Source organism: Heterocephalus glaber, unplaced genomic scaffold (assembly GCF_053883595.1).
Source record: "Heterocephalus glaber isolate CG9 unplaced genomic scaffold, H.glaber_assembly_v1.0 deba00001733, whole genome shotgun sequence".
In the NCBI taxonomy this organism is placed as follows: Eukaryota; Metazoa; Chordata; class Mammalia; order Rodentia; family Bathyergidae; genus Heterocephalus; species Heterocephalus glaber.
Window position 1 is genome coordinate 19,767,587 of NW_028258444.1, and position 22,437 is coordinate 19,790,023.

Sequence of the window (22,437 nt, forward strand, 5' to 3'; positions counted from 1 at the left end):
GTATGCAAAAGGGAACAATTCTATAGAGAAGGGAAACCTGACCATACAGCAGAGAAGGAATAGGCCTGGGATAATGGCATTGAGGAACTGTTCGGCAAGTGGAGAAATTAATTTTATGTGAGCACAAATAGATAATTTATAATTAGAAAATAAGTACAGGTTAGGAGGGTAGACTTAGGATGAGATACTCTGAAAGTTTTCTTCTTGTAACTTTTTTTTGTGGAAATAATTTCAGAATATAGAGAGAAAGAGAATGTTTGAAAGAGTCTGCTAGGGGCCAGGTGTAGTGTGCATGCCTGTAGTCTGCAGCATTCGGGAGGTTGAGGTAAGAGGATTGCCACAAATTCAAGGCCACCCTGAGCTACGTAACAAGACCCTGTCTCAAAAAAATGAAAAACAAAACAAAACACAAAAACCAAAAAGAAATAGTCTGGCAGGACAGAAGGAGATTTCACTGGACTAGGAATAGACAGGTTCTTTTTTATTTTTGAGATAGGGTCCCGCTATGTGGTGCAGGCTGGGGCTGGCTGTTGTTATTAATTTATTAATTATTAATTTATTAATTACTTGTTTCTTTCTTATCTGTGTTCTTTTCCTTCTTTTCTTTCCCTTCTTTGAAACAAGAGTTAGGCAGTGTTGTCCAGGCTGGCCTTAACTCCTGGGCTCAAATGATCCTCCTTCCTCAGCTTCCCAAGTAGCTGGGAATAGTTACTTGCCATTCACTGTACCTGATTTCACTTGAATCTTTCTTACTCCTTCCTTCTGTTTGTTTGGGGTTTATTTCTCCTTTTTCTAGGTTCTTGAGGTAGGAAGGTAGATTACTGATATGAGATCTTTCCTTGTTTTTTGTTTGGTTTTGAGACAAGTTCTTGTTATATAGTGTCCCAGACTGGCCTTGAATTTAGGATACTCCTACCTCAGTTTTCTGAGTTCTTTCTTGTTAATGAAAGTATTTAGTGCTATAAATTTCCCTATCAGTTCTGTTTTAGATCCTTAGATACAACATTTCAACATACTCATAATTCAATTCCATGTACATTCTAAATTTCTTTTGAGACTTACTCTTTCACTGATGGGTTAATAAAGAGTGTGTAATTTAGTTTCACTGTGCTTGCAGATACTTGATATGGGACAACTTTGTTACTGAGTTCTAATTTGATTCCATTTTAACTGGAAAACATACTCTATATATTATAATTAGTCTGTTAAAGTTTATGCAGGATATGGTATGTTGTATTACTGACTTAATACCCTCACACCCAAGTTTGAATTCTCTAGTCAGTGTTTATCATGTGTAAGTCCTGATTATCCAAAGCTCATTTGAATCTTTTGAATGACACTTTTTTTTTGGTACCTGGGATCGAACTCAGGACCTTGCGCTTGGGAGGCAGGCACTTGGGAGGCAGGCGGAGGCACTGCTGACCTAAATTCCCGGCCCTTTGAATGACACTTTTGGGCAAGTACAGCACAGGCTTATCTATGGAAAAAAATTCATACCCATGAAATTGAAGTTAAATTATTACATTAAATAATAAACTAGGCTGGGGATGTAGATCAGTGTTACAGCACTTACCTAGTATATGCAAGGCACTAGGTTCAGTACCCAGCAGTGCCAAAAAAAAAAAAAAGTATTAACTAATGAATTAAAAGATGTGAAGATGTTCATTTTATTTTTCCTTTATACTGTATTTTGACTTAATGACTACTCCATTAAGAACTGAGCAGAGCAGGCGTGGTGGCACACGCTTGTAACCTCAGCACTAGGAGGCTGAGGCAGGAAGATTGCAAGCTCAAGCCCAGCCTGGACAATTTAGCAAGACCCTGTCGCAAAATTAAAAAAATATAGAAAAGACTGGGAATGCAGCTCAGTGTGAAGGCCCAGGACTGCAAACCAAAACACTGAGCAGATAAGATACCGCAGGTTTGCCACAATTGATACTGAAGTATTAACAAATCATTATTCCTAATATCAAAACAGTCTGCTGCTCTCTTTTTCTATAAAATGAAAAAACAAAGCAGATATACTTGATTTGTGGAGGAGAAACTGAGAACATACAGAGTGAGAGGTGGTAAAAACTTCTTCATTGGCACCAGGGTACATAAGATATCCGGAAAAAAAGAGCACTGGACTCTGGAGTCAGACAAGACCAACTTATATGTTTACTATTGTGCTGTGTAATTTTCCAAACATTTTCATGGAAATTTTCAACTATATCCCAAAGTAGAGATTATCAGGTTAAACCATCACGGTTCCCATCACCCAGTGTTAGCAGTTACTACTGTAACTCTTGTCTTCTTATATCCCTGTACCCCTGCCAGCTGCATTAGGAAGCAAATTCTAGATTTCATCATTTTAGTCCAGTATTTCAGTATGCATCCCTAAAATATAAGGGCTTTTTTAAAGTACGTAACCACAACTATACTATCACACCTTAAAAAAAGGTTCCTTGCCAAGGATTTAGCTCAGTAGTTCTGGTGCTTGCCTCGCAAGCGCAAGGTCCCGAGTTTGATCCCCGGTACCAAAAAAAAAAAAAGATTCTTTAATATCATTAAGTATCCCCTTATTGTTTAAATTTTTCTTTATTTATATCATGTCTATACACACACACTTTTGTTTTTTTTCTATCCTGGGGAGTGAACCCAGGGCAAGATTTATGCATACATGATTGGCAAATGTTCAACCACTGAGCTTCAGCCCAGGCTCTTTCTTCCAGTACATTTTTAAAAAACATTTTGTCCAACCAGGGTCCAAATAAACATACAGTATGTAGGCTCCTTTTCCTCACCTTCCAGCTATTTTGTTTTTACTGTATTGTTATAATGCTGTGAAAAAGATAGTATGAGTTCTTTTTTCAGAGGAGGAAACTGAGGCGTTGAGAAGATAAGTAATTTGCTAAGTGTCATAGAGGCTAGTGAGCCCCTTTTGCTGAACATTGGCCCAAGCTTGTGTTACTCCAGTGCCCTTTCTAGGGGTGGTCAAGTTTGGATTCAAATGCTGCCTAAGTAGAGGCTTCTTTCCCATGCCATTAACTCCTTGTCTTCCCTTATTTACTGACCTATGTCACCTAATTAGGTAGTGTATTAGGCAGTTTTCCATTGCCTGTAAAAATACGTGAGAATAATCACTTAAAGGAGGAACAGTTTATTTTGGCTCACGGTTTCAGAGGTTTCAGTCTGAGGTCAGGTGGCTACATTATTCTTAGGCCTGTGGCAAGGCAGAGATAGTACTGTGGCAGAAGAAACATGCTCAGCTTGTGGCAGCAAGGAGACAGAGAAATAGAGCGAGCTCGGGAAGGGGCCAGGAACAAGAAAGTCTCTGGGGCACGCCTTTATGACCTGCCTCATCCATTTAGGTGGCTCCTCCTACTAACATCATTGAGCTAGGAGTCCATTGATAATTAAAGCCCCTTCAGATTCAGCTGCTTCCCAGAAGCTCATTAGCTGGCATCCAAGCCCTTAACCTCTGGGGACATTTCCTTATCCAAACATAATGGATCACTAGGGAGAATGCTTGAGACTCAGTTCTGCCTTCGATAATATCAGGAAATCAGGGGCCTTTAGTCCTTCAGTTTATTTAGAGCAGCTCTTAAAAATCCTTTTCTTTCCACCTCTTGTTATCTTCTAAGGGGAATTCTGCAGTTGCCCATAATACTGTATACTAGTCGGTTCCACAGCTCTCAGTATCAGGACCTGCTGTTCAATATGGTAGCCACTAGCCACAAGTAGATATTTCAGTTTTAATTTAAATTAAAAGTTAAATCAGTCTTTTAGTCACACTAATTCAAGTGCTTGATACTAACATGTAGCTGCCACATTAGAAAAGAGTAGCGACAGGGCTGGGTGTGGTGGTGTACTTGCAAAGCTGAGCCAGAGGGATGCTCGAAAGTTCGCCAGTGTGGGCTACATAGTAAGTTCAAGGCCAGCCTAAGCTACATAGTGAGGGCCCCGCCCAGCCCCAAAGAGAAAGTGGGAGGGGACCTTTCTGGGCTTTGAGATACTGAATAGTGAGCATTTTGTGAGGCTAAAAGAAGCCTCACAAGAAGAGGTTAATAAGAGGGGCAACTGCGAACTAAAACAAAATCTGATGACTCTTTTCCACTTTACACCTGCAGGCCCACAGTGTGCACTGGATCACATGGCTTGCCAGAAATCCTTGGGGAACAATGATGGCTTGTAATCTTTTAGAATTATAAATTAATCCCATCACAAACTCTTCCCCATTCATTGAGTGCAAGGGTAACTGTAAAGGGACTCAAGATTTGTAAATTCTGTTTCTTCAATTTCTGGATCTCTGAATAACTAGATATTTGTTAGAGACAGTAAGACAGATGGTATTCAGACTACTGTAGCATAGGAAGGGAGACTCTAGTATAAAGTGAGCTCAGCTCTACTGAAACAAAAGGTGGAAAGTTTTTTTTTTTTTGGTACCAGGGATCGAACTCAGGTCCTTGCACTTGCGCAGCAGGCGGCGAAACCCCTGAGCTAAATCCCCAGCCGGTGGAAAGCTTTTTAAACACTGGGGTGTGCTAAAAGAAAAGTATTGAAGATACTAGGTGAGGGTGATTTAGCAGTGTGATTAGCCATCTGTGTTTGCTAAGTGGAACTTATTAAAGTTAGGCTTCTGCTATCCCACAGAGATGGCTGAGACAGGAACCCTATTTTAAACAGATGAGCCCAGAGAAGTGCCCATTGCGAAGGCACATTTCTGTGTTGTAGAAGATTTATATCACAAAGGACAAAAAAGGATTTACAACTTCCAAGTCCAAGTCAGGTTCTGGCTGGAATAAACAGTATGACGTACTTTTGGTGTTGATGATGTTTTCCACACATTTTAAGGGGACTAGGATCATCTAGAGGTATGGCATTGAGCTGATAGAAGCCAAGGTAGAGTTTGGTCAAGTCTCTTTCAGGTTGGGGGTGAGGGTTGGATAGGTTGTTTATGCTGAGTTTGCAGTTCTCAGTATGTGGATAAAATGTTGTATATAAAATTTCATGACCTTGGACAATTTGGGGAGTTTGGGGAATGATGAGACTGGAGTTTTATCTGATCCTGGGAAGAGGAAAAGAACTTGCAGTGAAGGGAAGAAGACTGTTCTTGGGACCTAGTACCATGAAAGAAAAGTGGAACAGTGAGGAAGGTAACTTCTGGGCTTGAAAAGCAGCCTGGGATTTTGTTTTGTGATGTAAGGCCAAGAGGAATGTATGAACCAGAGCAGTCTGAGGAAGGCAAGGTCTCTGTTAATGGACTACTTAAGGAAGCTGCTTGGAACAGATAGAACCTATGAGGTGAGCCTTGTAATATGGTAGGTGGGCTTTTCATAGTTTAGTATTTTGTTGTGGTATTCCTATGAATCCCTATTAGGTTCTCTCAGAAATTCTGATTTTATGTTTCAGTTAGTTACCTGAAAGGTTTTTTTTTCGTGATGCTTGCCTAATGTTGGCATTTCTCTCATTCTGACTTGATTTCTTGGTTGGTTTCCACCAGATCTTTTCAGAATATCCTAAAGAACCTCCATGTTTTTGCACAGTCAGTTCTTCTGCCTGAAGTACCTTCTAGTCCTGCTACCCTTCCCTGTCCACAGACATCCCTATGCAGTCATTTAGCCTTCAAGACCAGCTACCTTAATGCCCTTTCTTTGTTCCCCATAGTACAGGATTTTTTGTCTGTCATAGCTCTTACAATATGTTATAATTGGTTTATATTCTAAACCCCTTAGTTCAGTCTTAAGCATGGAGGGAAATAATGTTTGGTTAATAGATGTGATTAACTATAATCAGTTTTGAAATGTTTTCCAGTGTTAACTCAGCTGTCTTATGCACATAGGTACAATATCTATTTTGTTAATTGAATTTTTATTTGTTCTTAGATATCATTAAGAGGACCTGCGCCAGTGACAGTTGTACCTCTTCCTGGAGAGCAAATACAGGTTCAGGGGGTCATCCAGACAGCTCAGTCTTCTGTAATTCACCCATCTCATGTGCAGACGGTACAGATATTCAAAGATAGTGGTTGAGGGTGGGGACTTTTATACCCTAAGTGGTCAGACACACGGTAGTTGCTATAGTTATGGTATCATAGTCCAAGCTAACAAAGTCCTAGAAATTGGGTTATAGATCCAGTGAGGCTACATGAAAAGTGTTAGAATTTCTGATTACATGTATGTAATACCTAGTGAAATTAGTTTGGAGAGGTTACTGCTTAGAATTTAAGGAAACAAAACTTTCTTCAGGGGAGGAATCCTTTTGTCCCAGTAATATCTTTCATGAAGGGAATTCTGAAGCAAGGGTAATGGTTTGAAAGTATTAGCAAAAGAAGTAACTATCTATCTTATGCTTTATGGAGGTCAAATCAGAGAGTTCTCGCACAGTAAAGGACATTTCTTACTTATAACTACCTTCATATCAACAACTGACCACCTTAGGAAAGAAATAGGGCCACCTTGGCTCTCTTTTCTTTCTGCTTTCTTATTTTATCTTTGGTTCCTGTGAATCCCAGAATGCCTTTGGTCATCTGTCACTTTTAGAAGCAGCCATCTGGGAAGAAAAGATGAATATAGTACCTCATCTTTTCCTGGATAGGTAGTGACTGGCAGTGCTGTCAACTCTAGCATGCATCTTCATTTGGTATTCTCATGTGAAAGGTGGTGGCTGCATGGATTTTTGAATTTTTATTTGCTACTCTTGTCATTAAGAGAAACAGATGATCTTAGTCACAAGTAATCCCTTAGTTTAGAAATTATTTTCAGTGAGAGACCAAGTAAATTTAGAGACAAGCTGTGAAAATTGCCAATGATTTAGATTAGAAATGATGCTTCAAGAAAAATAAAATGACATCTTTCTTTTTTAAAATTGTATTAATAGGACTGGGGATTTTGCTCAGTGGCACTGTGCCTGCCTCATAAGGATGAGGTCATGAGTTCAATCCCCAGTACCAAAAAAAAAAAATCGTATTAGTGGGCCAGGGATTTACCTCAGTGGCACTGAGCCTGCCTCAAAAGCGCAAGGTCCTGAGTTTGATCCCTGGTACCAAAATAAATAAAAAATAAAAATTATATTAGTTCTTTTTTTTTTTTTTTGGTACCGGGGATCGAACTCGGGTCCTTGTGCTTGTACAGCAGGCAGCGAAACCACTGACCTAAACCCCAGCCCTAGTCCTTTATTATTGGGTTGTGACTAGTGCTTTTCTATCAAAATTAGAACTCATTTTAAAATTTTTATTTTATTTTTTAAATTATTTATTTATTTATTATTATTATTTTTTTGGTACCGGGGACCAAACCTGGGTCCTTACGCTTGTGCAGCAGGAGGCAAAACCACTGAGCTAAATCCCTGGCTTAGAACTCATTTTTGAAAGAGATAATAAAATGTAAAACAAGTCTCTCTGGAAATTTAATGCCAAAGTCTAAATAGATAGTAATAATGTAGAGAACTGACTTAACGTTCCTTCTAGAAACATGGTTGGATTTTTTTTTTTTTAATGGAGATGAAGCTGGGTAATGCATGCCTATAATCCCAGCACTCAAGAGGCTGAGGCAGAAGGTTTGCAAGTTCAAGACCAGTCTAGGCTATATAGTGAGATCCTGTCTCAAAAACAACAAACAAAACACCCAACAAAAATATGAAGATGAAGTAGATATCATAACCTGACTTTGGACAAGTTTGATAAACTTAATACATTTTAAAAGCTGAAAGTAACTTGTTTTCTCAATTATAAAATATTGTTTTGATGTCATTTTAAAAGTAATTATTGTTAAGAATAGTTAGTGCCAGGGTCTGGGGATGTGGTTCAGCGGCACTTTGCCTGCCTGGCAAGCGCAAGGTCCTAAGTTCAATTCCTGGTACCACCAAAAAAAACCCAACCAAGAATAGTTAGTGCCAGGTGTGCTGATGCACACCTGTAATCCTACTACTTAGGAGGCTGAAGCAAGAGGATCCCAAGCTCTGGGTCAGCCTGAGTAACTTAGTGAGATGCTGTCTCAAAATAAAAAGGGCAGGGGATGCAGCTCAGCATTCTCTAGGTTCAATCCTCCGTACCATACACACACATAGGAAAGCAATATTTACTGTGAGTACCATGTGCTAAGTGCTTTGCATGTATACATGTATTAACTCATTTAATTGTGAAATGAGATAGTTGACTATTGCAGATCTTTAAATTGCATATATTTACACTTGCCCTTGCCAGTCACCTCCATCTTGCCAAGTAAAATGATCACTTCTCAGTCTTTGTTTTACTTTACCTGTAAGCAGCATTTCACATAGGTGATATCTCTTTCTCAGTATGCTGTCTTCACTAGTTTTTCCAAGACAGCTTACTCATTTGATTTTCTTCTTTCCTCACTGATGGCTCTTTCTCAGTCTTATTTTCTGGTTTTCCTCTTCTTCCCAATCTGTTAAGGTTGGAGTTTTCCTGAGTTCCTGATTCTCTCCTTTATATACATTCTTATGCTGAGTTTGTCTAATCTCATGGCTTTAAGGACTGCAAAAAGCTCTGCCTTCAGTTTTATATATCTAGTACAGACCTCTTCCCTGGCCTGAGGCTTGTGTATTCAGCAGCCTCCTCAGGGTGGGCAACTGGATATCTAATAGATTTTTTTGTTGTTGTTTTTTGTTTTTGGTACTGGGGATTGAACTCGGGACCTTGCACTTGCAAGGCAGGCGGTGGAATCACTAAGCTAAATCCCCAGCCCTCTAATAGGTTTTTCAAACTTAAAGTGTTCAAAATCCAAATCAGATAGCATCAGTGATTTAAAAAAAAAGTTATTTTTGTTTCATTTTCTTGAGATGGAGTCCCAATGTATTGCCCACACTGAGATCAAGAGATACTCCTACCTCAGCCTGCTGAGTAGCTGGGATTACAGGCATTTGCTACCATGGCCAACTAAATATTTGAGTACTATGCACCAGTTTAGAACTAAAGTGTAGCTTGATATCAGCAACTAGTCTTTTTTTTTTTTTTTGGTACTGGGGACTCAACTCAGGACCTTGTGGCTTGCCTGGTAGATGCGACGCCACTGAGCTACATCCTCGGCCCATTAACTAGTCTTTTTAACTGTAGTAGAACAGTATTACTTTATTCTTAACTCTAAGCCTACTGTATTATATGTTTCTTTCAGTTTGTGCTCCTGAAAGAAACGTTCTCCTTTTTCCTTTCTTCTAGACCTTAGATTTAAAGTACAGGTGAATTTGGTTGGCAGGAGACAGATAATTTTTAAAGTAAAAACTCAGTTCTTTTCCATCTATATTCTTCCTCATATTAAAACCAATTTTGTTTTTCAGGTTTCGTCTTTATCAGAAAGTGAAGAGTCTCAGGACTCATCTGACAGCATAGGCTCCTCACAGAAAGCTCACGGGATCCTAGCACGCCGTCCATCTTACAGGTCAGTACTCATTTGATTAAACCCTGCAAACCTCACTACCAGTGAGTTCCAGTGATGCAATGCAAAACAGACTAAAGAGGGAGCATGTCATGTGTCAGAGGGAAGTGTTAAGAGAGGCCAGCTGTAGCCAGCTTGTAAAGGGCCCAGTTCCCTAGGCTGAAGGTGATTTTAGACTTGTCTTCTGGCAACATTTTAAATTTTCGTATTAGCTTAGAATAATTAACTAAAAGTAATATGAAGCAAGACTGGAGATTAAGGATTGGACTATTTTGTGTTTCCTTTTCACCTTTAGGAAGCTGAGTCTGGGTCTTTGCTCTGTATTCTACAGTAATTCCTGTATATACTTTACAGGAGTCTTTTTGGTTACCCTTTCTCAGCAGCCCTAGACCAGATTAGGTCTCTCTTTGACGGTGTCCTTCTACTGAACCCTCTTACCTCATCTTGATGGAATTCCATTTTAATTAAGGGCATGACCCAAGTATTATTTTTGTGACCTTGGGGCTTCGCAAAGTGCCACCCCCTAGTAGATGCCCAGTAATCCAAATGAATGGAAAACTAGAGGTAGCACACCTAATTGATAGAAAGCATTGAAGTAATTTAGATGATTTTGTATGGGTCATGGGAGTCTTTGGAGTGAGTGAATTTGAAACACTTCTGTGGTAGAATTGGCCAAATCTGGTGACTATGTGGTAAGAGAAGTAGGAGACAGAAAATGAAACAGTCTTGAGACATATATACAAATGCTGTAGGATTTTAGATTATACAAGAGAACTATATAGGCATAGTCAATCCTGTCTGGTGGAATAAATAGGAAAGACATCATGGAGATGTGACTCAGGTTACCACAAATCTTTATTTTGTGAGACTGGGGCAGGAAGGAGTTTTGTAAGGCAGGAGAAGAGCTGCTTCAGCTGAGGGACAGGTAGACTGAATGAAATAAAATTGCCCTGTTCTGTGAATTGGAAGTTTAAGGTACCTGGAGGAACAGGTTGTGTAACACAAAAAGGTAAACAGGAGCTAGATTACTTCCGACCTTGCTAGTTTGTGAAGGATTTTGGCCTCCATTGAATAATCAGTGAACAGATGTTATTAGTCAGCTTTGCATTTCTTTGACATAATACTTGAGTTAATCAACTTTTAAAGAGGACAGTTTTATTTGGCTCATAATTTTGGAGGTTTACCAATTAGCCCTATTGCTTCTGTGCCTGTGACAAAGCAGTGCCTAATGGCTGGGATCATATGGTGGAACAAAGCTGTTCATCTCATACCCAGATGGTGAAAAAGAGAAAGGAAGGGGCTTTAGTCTTGACATCCCCCTCAGTGGCCCACACCCACTGACCTAACTTGATCCCAGCAGGCCCCACCTTACAGGTTCCACCAGTAGCACCACAGGGTTGTTGCCCAAGTGTTTGACACAAAACCTTGGGGAAACACTTACCCAAACCATAACAGACACAATTTTGTCTGTGAACTATCTTGTGTCCATAAACCCTAAAGAATGAATTTACAATTGAAAACCATAAAAAGGCTGAAAAATAATACATTATTAGCAAACAGTAGCAGGTGCAGTAAACAGTATTAAATTCCTAAAGTACTTCAGATAATGAAATTATTAAGACTATATTTAAAATGAGGAAAAGCATAAAGAAGTCAAAGCCCTTGGGGCCAGGGATTTAGCTCAGTGGTTCTGCCGCCTGCCTTGCAAGCGCAAGGACCTGAGTTCGATCCCTGGTACCAAAAAAAATACATGAGCTGAACCCAGAAAGGAAAACAATCATGAAAACCAGGGTATACTCATTACTTTATGTCTACTGCAGGAAGGGACTCTGAACCTGAGACTTCCTCATTCATTAGGGGGTCTCTGAAGGTAGCTGGAACATCTGAGAAGCTTCCTAAAGTTAAGCTTTCTGGATTGTCACAGATTAGGATCAAATAGGAATTCAGCCAGGAGTCATCAAACATACATGAAGTAAACCACTCTAAATGAGAATCCACAGAAGCAATACAATCAAGTCAATAAATGCAGAAAAAGTATTTAGTAAAATTCAACACTCACTAATAATGTTTTAGTGAATAGAGAATAAAAATGGCTTTCCCTAGCATACATAAACTTTGAGAACTGAGTTCTCTCTTTATTTAGCAAGCCCATGGCCCAAATCCTCAGCTGGCTGCCACTTGGCATTCACATGGTACAGATCTGAGCATCACTGCAAAGGCTTTGAAAATAGAACTTAAAATGGAACCACAACTCATAGAAGGCTGATCTAGGCCAGGCATGGTGGTGCATGCTTGTAATCCTTATGTGTGTGTCGGGAGTTTGAGGCAGGAAGATCACCATGAGTTCCAGGCCAGCCTGGACTATAGTGAGTTCAAGGCCAGCCTGAACTGCATAGTGAGACCCTGTCTCAAAACAACAATAACAACAAAAGGAGTCACAGCCTGAACACAACCAAATTTAAAACCTTGCTAAAACAAGAGTGCAAAAATTTTTTGTAAGATTTAAACAAGACGCAGAGTCTAATAGGAAATTGTCCAAAATACCTTGCAAGGAGAGAACCTGGAAAAGCATCCCAGTTTTCATGGGAAAGATTATCAGCAGTTGCTGATACCTAGACAACAGAGATATTGGAATATGTGGTAATGACTCCAAGGAGCTGTTATTAAAATATTCTGAGCAGTGAATCCTCCTGAAATAAGTGGAAAATTATAAAAAATACAGATTAGATAGCTCAGTGGTAGAGTGTTTGCCTGACATGTAGGAGGTCCTACGATCCCCAGCATAGCAAATAAATAAAAACAGAATTGTCAATCCAGAATTCTGTATCAAGTGAAAATATCCAGAAATGGAAGTGCCATCAGGTGGTGGTGCATGCCTGTAATCCCAGGGCTCTGGGAGGCTGAGGCAGGAGGAACCCAAGTTCAAGGCAAGCCTAGGCAATTTGGCAAGACCTTCAAAAACAAAAACAAAGGGCTGGGGATGTAGCTCAGTGCAAAGACCCTGGGTTCAGTCCCCAGTGCCAAAAAGGCAAAAAAAATGGAGGTGAAATAGTCTCCTGCAGGAAAACAAATAGAAATCTTTGCTAGTAGACTTAACTCTAAACTAACATGTATGAGTGTGTGTGTCTTTACTGGGGATTGAACCCAGGTCCTTCACATTGAGCTACATCTTCAGCCCTTTTTATTTTGAGATGGAATCTATGTTCCTAAGTTGGCCAGGCTGGGCTCAAACTTGTGATATTCCTGCGTCGACCTCCCAGAGTCCCTGGGATTACAGGTGTGAACCAGTTCTTACAATAGAAAGAAATGTGGAAGGTTACGAATGAAGAAACAGCACCAGCAATATCTAGGCAAATATAATAGACTATCCTCCTGTTGATTTCTTTAAAATGTTTGATACTTAAAAATAAAAATGATATTGTTTAATGAGGTTGTCAATATGAGAAAACTACACCATAAAGAGGGAGATAGAGATCTAACGTGGTAATGCTGGGTATATTCCATTTGAATTGGTAAAATATTGATCCTAGTCTAATTTATGTGCTGCCAAAGTGAGCAAAATATTGATCCTAAGAAGACTGAAAAACTAGGTATCTACTAGCCAGGTGTGGTGCACACTTGTAATTCCTGCTACTCAGGAGGTTGAGGCAGGAGGATCACAAGTTTGAGGCCAGCCTGGGCATCTTAGTGAGATTTGTCTCAAAATAAAGCTTCTAAAAAGGTCAAGGGAAGAAGCTCCGTGGTTGAGTCCTTGCCTAGCATGTGTGTGGCCTTGGTTCACTTCTCAGTACCTCAAAAACAAAAAACTAGCTAGCTGTGTTACTAAAAAAATCCAAAGAGATTAAGTCAGATATACAATAATTAAAATGGAATTCTGAAAAAACCTTCAGATAACCTAAAAGAATACAGGTGAAGGGAAATAGAATTTTAAAAAAGTATTGTAAGTAGGAAGCAAATAATAAAACAGTAGGTCAACTAGCATCTGTAATTATATTTAAGACATAGCTGAAACTCCCCAATTAAAAGGCACATTATAATACTAGATACTAGCATCCCTCATAACACAGACATAAAAATTCTCCAAACAGTATTAGCAAACCAAATCTAACAGCATATAAAAAGCATTGTACACCATGGCTGAGTAGCATTTATTGCTGAAATGGAAGATGATTTAATAAGAAAATTAAGCCATGTAATACACGTTAATAAAATAAAAACAAAGGCCTCGGGCTTGAAGTTGAGATCCTCTTGCCTCTGCCTCCTGAATGCTCAGGAGCCACTATATCCAGCTCTTTGTATAGTATTTTAAAAGTGGAGACACTGTTCTTATCTATATCCTCCCCTAGAGGCTACTTCAAACTGGTAAATTGTCAAATATGGAAGAGTTGTGGATGAGAATCTACATCACAGAATTTTCCATCTCTAAATTACATGCCTATAATAGTTACTTGGCTTTGATAATGGCTTGTTCAACTTTTTAAAATAAAATAATGACACCCATTTAAAGAAAAATAAAAGCCTACTCTCAAGAGACACAGTAAAAGCATTTAACAAAATCCCTTCATGATGAAATTACTCAATAAATAGAAGGCAGTTTCCTTATCTTAATAAAAGGAATCTACAAAAGCCCATATCTGACAGCATACTTGCTGATGAATATTTTCCCCCAAGATCAGGAATAAGATAAAGGTTTGGATATTTGATGTCATTGCTTTTTTTTTTTTTTTTTTTTGAGACAAGGTCTGACTGTGTAGTGCAGGCTGACCTTGAACTCAGGATCCTCCTGGCTCAGCCGCCCAAGTGCTGGGATTACAGGCATGTGCCACCACACCCAGCTGTGTCATCACTTCTGTTTGACATTGTACTCAAATAATTAGTCCAGAAGTTAAATAAAAGACAACCACATTGGAAAAAGAAGAAAAAAATATGCAGATGCTATGATCTCATACTATTTGGTCTGTGTTGTGCAGCTGTAATAGAATACCTTAGTCTAGGTGTTTATAGGGAAAGTAAATTTATTTGGCTCGTGGTTTTGGAGGCTTGACGAGTCCACAGTTTAGAAGTTGCACATCATGAGGGCCTCTTGTGCTATCATCTCACAGTAGAAGGCAGAATAGGGAAAGATGGAGGGACTGAAAGCATCCTGAGATAACTAAGGTACTCTTGCAGTAACAGCATTAATCTGTTAATGAGAGCAGAGACCTCATGACCTAATCACCTCTTGAAGGTCCCACTTTTCAGCACTGATGCCCTGGAGGTTAGGTTTGTAGCACATACTCAAACCATAGCATTTACATAGAAAACCCTGATGAATCCACCAAAATAGAACTAATAAATAAGTTTAGGGCCGGGGATTTAGCTCAGTGGTTTCGCTGCCTGCTGCGCAAGTGCAAGGACCCGAGTTCGATCCCCATACCAAAATAAATAAGTTTAGCAAGGTTGTGGGATATAAGATTAATATACAGAAATGAATTGTATTTCTATACACTGGCAAGTTACCCAAGTGAGATTAAGAAAACAGCCCCACTGACAGCATGAACTATAACACAGGTTTAAAATGAAACTTATGAGTATAAATTATATAAAGGAGGAAGGGGATAAAGGGATTGAAAGGGATCAATATATACTATATGCATGTAGCAATTCTCCAAAGTGGATAACACTATCCTGTATTATAAACATACACTAATAAAAATTAAATTGTACATACAAATTTAACAAAAGAAGCCTAATACTTATATACTGAAAACTACAGAACTTTATTGAAAGAAATTGTAAAGGATCTTCATAAATGAAGACATCTTGTGTTCATTGGCTGGAAGACTAAATATTAAGACAGATAACCTTTTCTTTTTTGGTATTGGGGATTGAACTCAGGACCTTGCGCTCGTGAGGCAGGCAACAGCACCATTGAGCTAAATCCCTGGCCCACAGATAACCTAGTTAAAAACAGAACAGAAGCCATCAGAATGGGGAATACCAATAAGATGCAAGGAGATCCACTCTGGAAGTACTTCTGACAGTAGAGTTGAGGCGGGGATAAAAACTATCAGTTCAATGTTTATACATGGTGACACACAATTCCATGGTAATTAGATCTTTATACTCATCAAACCCCTCACCCATTTCACACAACCCAGTGATTCTTTTAGCTCTGTAGGAAAAGGGACAGTGAGAGCAGCAGGCATAGCAGAAGACAGCAAGCCTGACTGAAAGTAGAAGAATTAAAATTGAAAAATGACACTGCCTCAACTCCCTTCCTCAGCTTAGCTATATAAAACCCTTGCCAAGGGGGCATAGCTCATTGAATGGTGGTGTATGTGTTTACCATGCCCCGGGTTCAGTCGCCAGCACCAGAAAAGGAAAAAAAGGGGAGGAGGGAATTTCAATAAACATTTCTCCAAAGAAGATACATAAGTGGGCCGGGGATTTAGCTCAGTGGTTCCAGCGCCTGCCTCGAAAGCGCAAGGTCCTGAGTTCGATCCCCGGTACCAAAAAAAAAAAAAGAAGATACATAAGTGACCATTAAACATAAGAAAAATGTTTAACATGGTTTGTCATCAGGGAAATGCAAATCAAAAGGGTACTACTTCAGAAACACTAGGTGATAAAGGTAAATAGTAACAAGTGTTAGTGAGGATTCTGAGACATTAAAACCCTCATATATTGCCAGTGAGGATGTAAAGTGGTACACATGCTACAGCAAATGGTTTGCAGTTCTGTGGAATGCTAGGTTACCATATGACCTACCCCTTCCAATGTCAGTTATGTTCTCAGGAATAAAAACGTGCATCGGCATAAAATTTGTACATGAACGTTCATAGTAGTAGTATTCATAATTGCCCCAAAGTGGAAACAACCCAGTGTCCATCAGCTGATGAATGGACAAACTGATTCTCTGTTCATACAGTGGATTATTATTTAACAGTGAAGTATAGTGGACCCTTGACGTACAAACTCAATTCATTCGTGAGGGCTGGTTGTAACTCAAGTTGGTTGTAAGTTAAGACTATTTTTCCCGTAAGAAATAATGGAAATACCCAAAATGCCTTCTGAACCTCCCAAAGCACTCCTTAAGTAACCTTTTCATAATAAAAAACTTGTATAATGTGCGAAACTTATCAGAAACACCAATAATTTTCCTAGTATTCACCAAAAAGTGATAAAATGTGCCTAGTTTACCAGAAACAACTGTACTCACCATTCAAGTTGACATCTTTGGCTTGCAGGAAGGGAGGATGAAATGGAAAGTGGTTATTGTTTGGAAGGAGAGTCCCTTTCCATAAGAACATCAGGGAACTGGCCCTCTGGTGTCCTTTCTCTCCTTGGGAGAGTCTGTAGCCCACTAGGACCTCCTTCTAGCTCACTAGGTCTCAACTGGTCTAAGGTTGTCTGTTTCTGTCTTTTAACACTGTTCTGTAGTATGACATGATATTGTCATTAAGCAGTTGAATGCAGAGATTGGCTTTTTCTCTGTCTGGGTGGGTCTTCTCCACAAATGTTTGTAGCTCTGTTCATTTTTTCAGGATTTCCTTTATTTATTTCCTTTATTTTTCTGCACTGATTGTTGATACTCCCCGCCCCCCCTTCAGAAAGCTCCTCAGCTGCCATTCTCTGTTGCTCAGCTAGAAGTTGCTGAAGTTCCTCTGTAGACAATTCCTCTGAGTGTTCCTCCACCAGTTCCTCATCACTGCTGTCTACCTGCGAGCCATGAACTCTACTATAGTGACAGTGTCATCAACCACAGGGTCACCTAAGGCTCAGGCTTCTCTACACAGCCTTCAAAGTCTCTCTCCTGTATAATTTTAGGTCATGCTTTCTTCCAGGCAGATCTCAGTGTCCTTAGAGAAACTTTGGCCCAGGCTTTCTCAGTTAACCCCACACGGGAAAGACTGGCATTTGGGTCGTAACTCAAGACTTTGGTCATAAGTTAAAACTAACATTTTGGTCATAACCCAAGTTGTTCATATGTGAGGTCAGTCGTAACTCAAGGGTCCACTGTACTGATAATTATGTTCCAGTACAGACAAACCTTGAAAATACCAAGTGAAAGAATCTAGTCACCAAAAACTGCATATTGTGTGATTCCATTTATGTGAACAGTCCAGTTTAATAAATTTATACAAACAAAGCAGATGGGACTAGAGGTGCATCTCAGTGGTAGAGCACTTACCTTGAATGCACAAGGGCCTGGGTTCAGTCCCTAGTACTGGAAAGAAAGAAGGGGGAAGGAAAGAAAGTAGATGAGTGGTTGCTTAAAGTTTGGGAGAAGAAAAAGTAAAATGGGGATCCACTGCTAAGGGGTACTAAGTTTCTTTTAGTTTTGTTTGTTTGAGACAGGATCTTGCTATGTAGGCCAGGCTGGCCTTTAACTCACTATGTAGCCCAATCTGACCTTGAACTCTACGAAATCCTCCTGTCTCAGTCTCCCAAGTACTGGGATTATAGGTGGGTGCCACTACGCCTGCCTCTTAAGTTTCTTTTAGGAGGGGATGATATATTAGAAACATTGAATTATACACTTTGAGTTAACTGTATGATAAATGAATGATTGCAAAGGTGTTTTTCCTTAAAAAGACAAAGATAAAAAAAAAGACAAAGATGATTAGAGTGGATTTTTTTTTAAATGCATCACTTCAATTAATGATATAACTAAGCAGAAGGATGGCTAAAGATACACCATAAAAGCACTAATGAAAACTAACTTTGCTATATAAATATTATACAAAATTGAGCAAAGAAAACTAGCAGAGATAAAGGACATTACATTACATAATGATAGTTCAACAAGAAGACATAACAATACAGATATATAGGCATTTCACAAAAGAACTTCAAAGTACATATATCAAAAACTTAACAGGGCTGGGGATTTAGCTCAGTGGTTCCACTGCCGGTCTTTCAAGTGCAAGGTCCTGAGTTCGATCCCCGGTACCAAAAAAAAAACAAACAACAGAATTAAAAAGAGAAATAAACAAATCCACCTATAGATAAAGACTTTGTACACTTATCTCAGTGTTCAGTAGAACTTGGAGTTAGAAAATCAGCAAGATTATAAAACTCAACACCAGTCAACAGTAGGACCTAAGTGGACATTTTTGGAGCACTTTGCCAAACACCTATAAAATGAAGATTATTTTTGACAAATTTTTCACAAAGAACATTCACCAGGAAATAAATACTACATCTGTGGTCATAGTAAACCTTAACAAATTTAAAAGAATTGAAATCATGCATATTATATTCCCTGATTCTATTGGATTATACTAGAGATCAATAATAGAAATATAACAGGAAAGTTTCCAAATACATGGAAATTAAACAGCACAGCTAATAAACAATTAATTTACCAAATAAGGTAGGTCCAAACCAAAGCAGAAGAAAGGAAATACTAAAGAATAGCAATTAATGAAATTGAAAAGAGAAAACTAATTGAGATTATCAAAAGTTGATTCTTTGAAACAGTGAAGCTGAAAATCCTGAAGCTAGGTAGAGAAGGGAAGAAAGGAGAGTGATTAAAGATAACATTAGGTCATGGAGGGGGCCAGGTGTGGTGGCGCACACCTGTGATCCCAGGATTCTAGAGAGTGAGGCAGGAGGACCACAAGTTCAAGGCCAGTCTGAACTACACAGCAAGACCCTGCCTTAAAAAACAAAAGTCATGGTTTCACTGCCTGCCTCGCAAGCGCAAGGTCCCGAGTTCGATCCCTGGTACCAAAAAAAGAAAAAAAAAACTGGGCCGGGGATTTAGCTCAGTGGTTTCACCGCCTGCTGCACAAGGACCTGAGTTCGATCCCTGGTACCAAAAAAAAAGTCATGGAGGCCTGGTTATGACCTTATAGGGCATGGTATTTATTCTGAGAGATAGGCACCCAGTGCAAATGAGTTCCTAGATCTGATTGACTTTTTTTTTTTTTGGTACTGGGGATTGAACTCGGGTCCTTGTGCTTGCACAGCAGGTGGCAAAACCACTGAGCTAAATCCCCGGCCCTTGATTGACATTTTAAAAAGAAGACTGACTGCTGTGTGGAGGACAGACTGTAACGTGGGTAGGTAGACAACAGGAGATCAAGAGAGACTATTGTGACTGTCCAGTCGAGGTGATGGTGGCATTTACTGGGGTGGCAACAGTGGAGGTAATGAGGGTAAGGTTGAGACAGTAATTGCTTATGCATTGGTGATGGGTTGTGAAAAAGAAACGATTACATCAGAATTTTTGTTTAAGCAGCTGGAAAATGGAGCTGGTATTTACTGAAATATCTGCCAGGAATGGAAGGATACCTAACGGTAGATTTTGGATACATTAAGTTTGAATTGCCTGTTGAATGGAAGTGTTCAATGTAAAACTGGATATGAGTCAAGTTCAGGAGAAAGAATGGGGGAAAAGTCAATTGGGTCAGCAGTGTGTATTGGGTACCCAAGCCCATGGAACGGGTGATGGCCAGAAAAAGTAAAAAAAACTGCGCCCCATTTTATCCAAGGTCATGTTAAGAGAACAAAGAACACAGAACAATGGCAAATAATATATATGACTGCTATGTAATTAAAATAATGTACACAAATGATACACAACAACTTAGATAATGGTACTATGGTGGGGAGGACATTTGTATCTATATAACTTGATTTGTTTCTGTTAAAATTATCTGAAGCAAGCCTGGGTGTGGTGGTGCATCCCTGTAGTCTCGGCATTCTGGGAAGCTGAGGATGAACAAAAGTTCAAGCCCAGACTGGGCAACTTAATGACTTACTGAGACCCTGTCTGAAAAATTAAAAAAAAAAAGTGCTGGGGAATATTGCTCAGAACAGAGCACCCAGGTTCAATCCCCAGTACTGAGGGAAAAAATTTTGAACCAAATATGGCATAATATATTTTTTTTTTCTGGTACTGGGGATCGAACTCAGGACCTTGCCTTTTCGAGGCAGGCTTGGCACCACTGAGCTAAATCCCCAGTGTAAGGCATATTATTATCTATCGATTTGTGGTATGTGGTGCATCGATGTTTTACTTTAGGCACTTGTCTTTATGTTCAAAATGTTTTGTAATTTAAAATTGAAAAAGAAATGGACACAGTGTTCCACTGTGGCATGCTAGGCTGGTTGCATGAGGGCACACAGGCATTGTGAAGTGGATTCTGGAGCTCTGCCTCAGACCTCTCAATCCTTAGGGGCATCAGCATCAGGGAGTCTGGGTTCAACAAAGCTCTCCAGATGGTTCAGATACTTAGGCAGGTTTAGGAACCACCATGACTGTTCTGCAAATGCCTAAAACAGAGTCCTGTAGACTCTCACCTTTCTTGTTCTCTTTGTGGAACTTCTGCTAATAGAGTGTACAATTATATTAGCTCTTGCTGGGAACGGTGTCCAGAGAAAAGAGCTGAAGCTGGAGAAGGATCTTCAACATGTCATAGAAGAGCACATGAAAGAGCTGAAAGTACTGGATTTAAAGAACACCTGTGGCAGTAGTGAAATATTGCACAGTGTAGGACATAGATCCATTATTGGGTTAGGCTTAAATTTTTCTAGCTTCACTAGATAGAACCAGCTTTGCATTGAACTGAAGAAGACCTCTCATTGTGCAGTAATAGAAGAGTGTACTTTTTGGAAGTAGTGGATGGCTTATTTGGGAAGTAGATTAAATAGAATTGCAAGGTAGGGGATGGAAAGGTGACCCAGATCACCAGAGGTCCCATTTGTCTTTTGGAATATCTTTTCAGCAAGAAATACTTTCCCATATTTTTTCCTGTCATGCATCCCATTTCACCAACTCTGAAATATATCTCTGAAATATTTACCTCTTTTTGTTAAAATGAGCAGTTTTTTTTTTAAATACAATTGCTTTATTTCCACATTTTTACAGTCCCCAATATTGTATCTGATAGGAATCTTCAGCTCTAAAAACACAAAAATATTTCAAGAAAGCATGTTACAAGATAGTACATATAAGCAATAGTTTAGCAGAATTTTATCAACTAGTTCATACCTCCAAAAAAAGAATTTTAAAATTCAAAAATAACCATTAGCTTTATTTAACATGTTACATCTTAACATTTAAAATACCATGCTCTAGTTAAATATTTCAGCAACAACACTGTATACAAATAAAATATTACACAAAATATATTTAAGAAAATGTTTTGGTCTTGGATCTGAACAATAAAAACACAGGCACTTCTACATTGCGACAGGGAAGCAATCACTACTCAGAATAATAACTGTGGATAAGCAACATGTGAAAATGTGGCAAGAATAGAATCCTGGAGTTTTAAACTGACAAACCACTTAAAACATCTGTAACTGCCATCTTTGCATTTCAAGTTCAAAAGTCCTAATCCACAATGAAAATTTATAAACTCATATGAATGGTTGTCAGGGGAGATGCAATCATCAGTTGGCTATTATGGAATCACACTTCTTATTTTCCAAATACTAAAATTATGTAACTATTGTGACATCACCCATAAGAAAAATTAAACTTATTTTCCTGATCATAAATCACAACAAGATAAACTGGATGTGTCATACAGTGACTCTTATTTTATAAAATTAACTAATTAATTAACATAAAATACTGATGGGGTGGCAGGAAACTTTGATATACTCTATTTTCTAAACAATTTTAAAAATTCATCCACATTTCAGCTGGGTGTCATGGCACATGCTTGTAATCCCAGCATTTGGGAGGCTGAGGCAGGAGGATGGCCATGACTTCAAGGCCATCCTCAATGCATAGCAAGTTCAAGGCCAGTCTGGACTACATAGTGAGATGAGACTCTGTCTCAAAAAAACAAAAACAAAAAACCAAACAAGCAAAAACAAAATTCATCCACATCTTATGAAAATAACATAATTCCATTTCACAAAAACCATTGAGTCATGAACAACAAGATCTTGGTAGCAAATAAGTTCAATATACCTGAATTATAGATATATCAGTCATTATAATGGAAGTAAGAATATTCTCATACAGAAGGGCAAAACAAAAATAACTTACAGTGGTCAAATTCTAGAAACATGACTCAGATGAAAGGGCACAAATTAGAAGATAATGACCATTAGC

At 39.0% G+C, this 22,437-nt stretch overlaps 1 protein-coding gene across 6 annotated transcripts in view; it reads left to right on the plus strand.

The window, feature by feature from the left end:
• Atf1 (activating transcription factor 1) overlaps positions 1–22,437 on the plus strand; it is a 63,887-nt gene that overhangs the window by 16,712 nt on the left and 24,738 nt on the right. For 4 of the 6 annotated variants that reach the window (XM_087200155.1, XM_021243068.2, XM_004862978.4 and 1 more), the window contains one exon: positions 9,280–9,380. Coding sequence is in view for 4 of the 6 variants with exons in the window: in XM_021243068.2 (XP_021098727.1) it covers positions 9,280–9,380 (101 nt within the window). In the remaining 2 variants the exon portion in view is untranslated. Of the gene's footprint in view, positions 1–5,867; positions 5,988–9,279; positions 9,381–22,437 lie in introns of those variants that run through there. The other 2 variants (XM_013079005.3, XM_004862976.4) reach the window with 1 other exon arrangement.